This window comes from Formica exsecta, unplaced genomic scaffold (genome assembly GCF_003651465.1).
Source record: "Formica exsecta isolate Colony F162 unplaced genomic scaffold, ASM365146v1 scaffold236, whole genome shotgun sequence".
Taxonomy (NCBI): Eukaryota; Metazoa; Arthropoda; class Insecta; order Hymenoptera; family Formicidae; genus Formica; species Formica exsecta.
Window position 1 is genome coordinate 526901 of NW_021849640.1, and position 7770 is coordinate 534670.

General features: G+C 39.6%; 1 protein-coding gene across 1 annotated transcript in view; it reads right to left on the reverse strand.

The window, feature by feature from the left end:
- Positions 1 to 443: 443 nt before the first annotated feature.
- The window catches only part of LOC115235846, an 81768-nt gene continuing 74441 nt past the window's right edge, over positions 444 to 7770 (reverse strand). Inside the window, exons 12-20 of the mRNA XM_029807893.1 lie at positions 7230 to 7449; positions 6670 to 6905; positions 5952 to 6282; positions 5604 to 5812; positions 4860 to 5059; positions 4719 to 4778; positions 3460 to 3572; positions 3201 to 3365; positions 444 to 3083 (exon numbers count right to left, since the gene is read on the reverse strand). Coding sequence (XP_029663753.1) covers positions 2590 to 3083; positions 3201 to 3365; positions 3460 to 3572; positions 4719 to 4778; positions 4860 to 5059; positions 5604 to 5812; positions 5952 to 6282; positions 6670 to 6905; positions 7230 to 7449 — 2028 coding nt within the window. The 3' untranslated portion in view covers positions 444 to 2589. The remainder of the gene's footprint in view (positions 3084 to 3200; positions 3366 to 3459; positions 3573 to 4718; positions 4779 to 4859; positions 5060 to 5603; positions 5813 to 5951; positions 6283 to 6669; positions 6906 to 7229; positions 7450 to 7770) is intronic.

Genomic DNA, 7770 nt, shown 5'->3' on the forward strand with positions numbered 1-7770 from the left:
TAGAGGATCGCGGGTCGACAACTGTCTGTCATGATCATTCGACAAAGGAGCACGGAATAACGATGATACAATCATGATAATAATAATAATTCGAGTATATTAATAATTAAAAAAATAATAATAATGATTTTCGCAAGAATAACTATATCCTTTCTCTTTTGCCTCTCTCGTTCTCTTTTTTCTATACAAGTGCACAATTATTTACATAATCAATATAATGACAAATTCTAAGGTGCCTTTGAGCGCGTTTTAAAACTTGGATCCTCTGGAAATAATCCAGAATTTATATATTTGGCACATCTCAGCTTCTTTTTTTTTTTTTGCGTTTTACACGCGATTCTGATACTTGGCACACGATATTGAATGACGGTCGCATGCATTGATTGGCTTTCTCTCTCTCTTGAAAAGATCGATTTTAAATACCTAAAAATGGAGATAATGAATTTTTTTTTTTTTTTACCGAAAGAACATCTTCTCTACATCTCGCGCGTTCGCAACTTACAACTGTTGTATGTTTCACATTGAATTTAGTGTATTCTCTTCTATCTTTTCTTTTTTATTTTTCTCTGAATCGAGACTAATGTTATACGGTTGATCTAATCGCGATACAGACTGTATCATACTGTAGCCCACCTGTTCGTCTCTATACGTACTGAACGACACATCTTTCGCCGAGAGTTTATCGGTGTCGTAAAGTAAAAAAAAAACGGAGAAACGAGTTACTTTTCTTTCCGATAATACACAATTATTGCTAACGCAAGGATACCTGCAAGATACACGTCGCGCACTTGCTACAATGCATTTACCGCACATTTACCGTTTAAATTTCCGAACGAAACGCCACGATGGTTTCTCTCTACATATACTATACTCCTTTATTTATTTTTTTTCTTTTTTATTTCGCGTCGATTTTTTCTATTCGTAGCGATACAGTGACACAGATAAACACCTTTTATCCTATTCGATCGCGTCTTACAATAATCGCTCCCTGTAAAAAAACACTCAGGAGAAACAATTGTTTTTTTTATGCGAAATTTCCGAGAGCTCTTGCATTTCCGAAACCACACAGTCGAGTCTAAGTTCTATTGCGTTTAACGAATCTACGGGTTAGAAACACACGAGTTTCTGCTCTCTAAATAAACACGGAATCGTCTAGGGCGAAAACGGTAAAACATATTAGCGAGTTTCGCAGTCTTCTTCGAGATCGCAGACGCGTTTCCTCTTGCGTTCGAAGAAATATATTGTGTATCGTTATGCTCGTGAGATCGTCGTTTCATATGTTTTTTTTTCTTTTTTTCTTCTTCTCTTTCTTTTTTTTTCTCTTTACAACAACAGCTTCCGTTTGCGGATATTAGAATATAGCAGAATCGGCAGAAAATTTCTAATCAACGGTCACGTGAAAAGACATGCGACTCTCTATGATCGTTTTGTGCAAGTTTGATGCATGTTACATATGCAATGTATGATATATATATTCGCGAGATAACGCAAGAAAAATTAAACCTACACGGATTTGCGCGTTATTTATGTTAATATCGTTAATATCGTTATTATATTCGCTACGCTGAATGGGATTTCTTTGAATAGGTCTGAGAAAGCTCCAGTTTTCTTTTTCCACTTATCAAAATTTATCAAAACGTATACGTGTGTATATGTGCGTGATCATAGAAAATTACACAGCATTTTTTCACGTGCCCCCGTTAGAAATTTTTCAACTTTTAAGAGAGACATCAGGTCAGGTACACTTCCTCACGTAGAATCACGGGCTAATATACGATAGAAGGAGCGAGACGCTCGGCAGATGTGCTTTGGCGCATCGCGGGATGATGCTTTTGTATATTCGCGTGTCTATAATAGTTAACCGTTTGTCAGTCTGAGAATATAACCCCGTAAATATACACTTCGGAAACTTCGTACAAACGTCTCTCAGCCTGAATTGACTTCGAGACGTTAAGGTAGATAGATAGGCCAAGCCGCAACAACCGTGTTCGAAATTCAAGCATAACTTAAACTTAAAAGTTTTTCGGCCGACGATCGTCCGTGATTTGATTACACGTTACTCAAATTCGAAACATGGTTGACGCGACCGAGCCTCGCAAACGTTCGCTATCATGGTAATACATAAAAACACGATATATATTTTTGCTTTTATACCAAACGCAAAGTCTGGGGGAATAGTCTGTAAAAGTGTGAGAATTTTTTGCAGATTATATTTGTTCTATTCTCCCCCTTTTCTCTTTTCTTTTCTCTCATTCAAAGACTGCTTCCGATGATCCTTTATTTCATGGCACCAAAGTACGACAACACACGCGGAAGACTCTGTCAGGCGGGTAGTACTTGCAATACAGTATAACCGGAAAGGAGGAAGATTTAAAAGATTCGCGTAAGAAACATAAAACTATGTAACAGGCACCTGTAGAAGAACCGGTCCACCGAAGCATTCTAGCAGACTCGCTTGAAGTCTTGCTTGGAAGATTGCTTGAAAGCACTTGTCTTGCAAACAGATAACCGCAATACTGGCCTCCGATCGCCGATTCCCTCCGAGACACATTCTCGGAAATCCTCGTCTTAAAGCGTAAGACCGCGTAATTACTGAAGAACCCAAGACGCAGGCACCCATTGAGGTTCCCTCTCGAGTGAGTTAATCTCCGTGAGTAATTGGTTATACGCCCGATCGGTATCGTTATTCAATATAAGCATGTCGAACAGGTGGCCATATTTATCCTCCATCTCGCGCGCTTTCTCGATTATGTCCTTCAACTCCTCTTCCTTGTAACTTTCGTTATTTTTAATCCTCTTCTGCCTCAGCTTTTCTAGACTCGGAGGCGCGATAAACACAACATACGGCTTCAGATCCGAATTTCGCAGGATCTTGAGACTCTGGGGATGTAGGTTTAAGACACAGATTTTCCCGGAATTAACCACTGTCCTGATGGCCTCCACGGACGTGCCGTAATACGCTTTCTCATACTCGCCGTGCTCGACAAACTTACGACAAAGGATATCAGACTCGAATTGAGCACGTGAAATAAAGTGGTAGTCCTGGCCGTCGACCTCGGAATCCTTTTTCGGACGACTTGTATCTGAAAATCAAAAAGCAGAAGATATTCATTCAAATGAATATTAGACGTATTTGTCCATAAAGAGAGATGTAGAAATATTAAATATCGATCAATAAAGTAAAATAGAATAGCACTTACGAGGAATCGCTGCGGCAAAACGTTCGCTGTCTTGCATCAATCTCTGCCTGAGTTCATGTCGTCCGATATTAGGAGGTCCGATAAGTACAATCGGCCTTTTATGATTTGCACGAGGATAGTATAAGGCGACTTCTTCGTATGTCAACACCTCCTCGCTGTCGTAATCTGCGAGAAAGAAGAAACATCGTACATTGAAGATAATCCCCGTGAGAACAATACAATTGATCTACTAAATCATCTGTTTAAGCTTTTTACGTACCATCTATGGCAGTTGTCGCGTAAAGAGGGTACCCGTCGTCATTGAAGTTCGCGCCAAACTTATTCCGTTTTTTCTTCTTTGGATTTTTTCTCGCGCACAATAGCGTGCTAGATTTCTTCGAGCCTCGCACTGTCGACTTGTCGCCGGCTATCGTCTGCTTCATGGATTCTCGTCTACAAGAATAAAACGGATATATATATCAGAATCAGAATAAGATTGCAGTTGAACATTAGCAATTAGAAGTTAACTCACTGATGCTGGAATGCTCTGCTAGGTATCAGACCGGCCAGAGTCTGATCTTCTTCGCCCTCTCGATATGCTTGCCACCAGTTCGGATCCTCTTGGGAAATTACGTGAAGTACATCGCCCTTTTGGAAGCTTACGCCTAATTCTCGGCAGGGTATATACGGATCTTCCTCTGGATCGTAATCGAAATGTGCTCGTATGTGTATCTAGATGCAAACGATAAAAGTTTTATGTGGTTATAAATGTTACGTGTTATACCTCCGCTTTACGTTATGATAGTGCAGTGGAAACTGGAATAGTTGTTTCATCGCTATTAGCGTCGTGATCTATAGATATTCCACACGCGTAGCTTACAAGTGTCAATGTCGCATTGTTAAAGAACAAAAGTCATTTGTTTATATGTGACATTTGTGCGCGCTCTTGTATGCGTGCATTCAATTTTAAATGTCCTAAGCAAATTTTAAAAAATAAATGTAAATAATAAAGTACCTTAAATGACATATCGGTTTATTCGAACTGAGCAGATGTTAAAATTATAAAAAGATGATCAGAGGTAAAACGATCAATGTCACTTTTTGTCTTGGAAAGTTAAAGGACAAACGTTTTCTCTGATCTGACATTTGCTCTTTCGTCTCCAACACAAATATCGCGTGTTCCAGTTTCAACATTTACGAATATGTAGTTCGCGTTTCCAGTACGAAGACGTGCACTAAATATATCAGGATACTGTACTGTACATCTGTGCTGTACCTGTGTCGTGTCTTCCCTCCTTAAATTATTTCTGTGACTCGTCGGTGCTGGAAGTACCAAGAACGTGAGACTACCCTGCATGCCGGCGAGAATATCGCAGACCTCATTAACGGTCTTGCCGCGCATTTCCACACCATTTACCTCGAGGACCTCGTCGCCCTCATGCAGGAGTCCCGACTTATCTGCCGCGCCACCGCGCACAACACGTCCTTAAAAGACATTTAAATATTATCCTTCTTAAATCAAACAATATAAAATCAGATTTCTTCGAGCCTCGCACTGTCGACTTGTCGCCGGCTATCGTCTGCTTCATGGATTCTCGTCTACGAGGATAAAACGGATATATATATATCAGAATCAGAATAAGATTGCAGTTGAACATTAGCAATTAGAAGTTAACTCACTGATGCTGGAATGCTCTGCTAGGTATCAGACCGGCCAGAGTCTGATCTTCTTCGCCCTCTCGATATGCTTGCCACCAGTTCGGATCCTCTTGGGAAATTACGTGAAGTACATCGCCCTTTTGGAAGCTTACGCCTAATTCTCGGCAGGGTATATACGGATCTTCCTCTGGATCGTAATCGAAATGTGCTCGTATGTGTATCTAGATGCAAACGATAAAAGTTTTATGTGGTTATAAATGTTACGTGTTATACCTCCGCTTTACGTTATGATAGTGCAGTGGAAACTGGAATAGTTGTTTCATCGCTATTAGCGTCGTGATCTATAGATATTCCACACGCGTAGCTTACAAGTGTCAATGTCGCATTGTTAAAGAACAAAAGTCATTTGTTTATATGTGACATTTGTGCGCGCTCTTGTATGCGTGCATTCAATTTTAAATGTCCTAAGCAAATTTTAAAAAATAAATGTAAATAATAAAGTACCTTAAATGACATATCGGTTTATTCGAACTGAGCAGATGTTAAAATTATAAAAAGATGATCAGAGGTAAAACGATCAATGTCACTTTTTGTCTTGGAAAGTTAAAGGACAAACGTTTTCTCTGATCTGACATTTGCTCTTTCGTCTCCAACACAAATATCGCGTGTTCCAGTTTCAACATTTACGAATATGTAGTTCGCGTTTCCAGTACGAAGACGTGCACTAAATATATCAGGATACTGTACTGTACATCTGTGCTGTACCTGTGTCGTGTCTTCCCTCCTTAAATTATTTCTGTGACTCGTCGGTGCTGGAAGTACCAAGAACGTGAGACTACCCTGCATGCCGGCGAGAATATCGCAGACCTCATTAACGGTCTTGCCGCGCATTTCCACACCATTTACCTCGAGGACCTCGTCGCCCTCATGCAGGAGTCCCGACTTATCTGCCGCGCCACCGCGCACAACACGTCCTTAAAAGACATTTAAATATTATCCTTCTTAAATCAAACAATATAAAATCATACGCGCGATAAATTTCTACGAATAAACTCTCCATCAAAAAAGCAAAATTATTACAAGAAAATTATACAGCTTTAATGTTATGATTACCTATGATCACCGCGTCCCCTTCGTTTCTGACGGTAGCACCCAGCGGTTCATTAGTTTTCTCGATTCGGATAATTTTAATGTTGTCGACCACCCGGGAGTCTTTCCAGCTGGACGTCGGGCTAGGCGGACCGCTGGGCGGTGAGGACGATGGGCTTCGCTTCCTTTGCAAACCGTCCACGTACGAGACAATGGAGTCGTGAGCGAGAAGCAGAGCTTCCATGTCATAACTTGTTAGAATGTTCGTTAACTCCTCCACAGCGGCTATTGTTTCTGCGCCGCCGACACCTGTTGAGGTTGCTGACGATTGCCATTTTTCCAAGATATCCACGCACTAAAACAAGCACATCACGCCGAAATATTATAATTAAATTATGTTAAAATGAATAAACGTATGCGTGTGACTATAATTAAAGTCTATAATTTAATTAAAAAATTGAAATTTATATGCTTGGATATAACAGAGAATCAGCGACGTTATTAAAATATTCGTAAGGCTTTATGAAAGCTCCTACCTTATGTTTATTAAATTATATACCAACGTGTCGCCTAACTTTATGACTAACTTTAGAATGCCTTTATGAAATTTTTAAACAAAAACTAATTAAAAGACATTAAATAACATGAATAATATTATAAATATTTACATATATATAGACGTTTTCTCTCCGTGTCTCTCCAATATATGTATATATGTCATTATAGTGTAAATTTTACATACATCTCGCGCCAAATTCGACGCGTCATCGGCATGATGTTTAAGAATCTTGCTCGCCCTCAGCCGATTCTTCAAAGCGTGACGTGTCGCCAAGGCAGACGCAAATTGATTTTGCACCAAAAGTGCGCGAACTGCCTTCAATTCGGTTTCGACACCTGGACCCGAAATACCGAGAGCACCTGAAATATTTTGTAGCTGGAGCTGCAGCCTTTCCAGCGTAGCAACTACTTCGCCATACGCTGAAATATGAAAAAGATATATTTGTTAGAGTTAGTTTTCTCGCTCGTGCCGCGGAACTCGCTGTTTATTCACGCTACACATATTTATTAAAAATTGTTGTTGATAAGATCTCATTTGTTTAAATTTAATGTCATGTGAACTTATGAGAGCGAATAACTAACAATACGATTCTTTCGAAACAAATGCAAGAAATTGTAACGCAAAATCAAAGAAGCTTAATGTATTATTAAGATGAGATTGCGCGACGCAGTTATTTCTTTTTTCAATTTATGCTCTTTTTAATTCAGGAAGATTTGCGGAAATGTATCTCATTGTTTGCGTACTGAGGGTTCGGGGAGGCTCCTTCACTTCTTGTACCGCGTTAGGAGTGGCATGAGTGACCCGGCTGACGGTGGTCACCTCGTCCTGTGCGTAGGCAAGATTTTCCTGGCCAGTGAGACTCGTCGCGTGGCTCTCCAAGGCTTGGAGCTTTTTAGATCCACGGAGAGAACGGCTGAGCATCTCCTGCCTTTCCTCTTCATCCTTTCGTTTCCGTAACTGTTCCTATAAGTGCAACATAAACGATCCATTTGCTTTACGAGAAATAAAAATATTTTCGAGATAATTTTAACTTTATGTCAGATGATAAAACTCCTCGCTTATATCCTGAAAACCGTGTAAAATATCAAAATTCTATCCGATGATTATTGAATATATCGGAGAGAGAGACACGTGTATCTTTATAAAATATTTCATATTTTTCAGAAAATTAAAAATATATAATTATTTAAATTTCATTTGATGTACGCATCTGTCTCTCTCTCCCTCTCTCAATCGTAACGTACAGAGTGTATCAATTTTCCTACACTATTCATCATTTATATA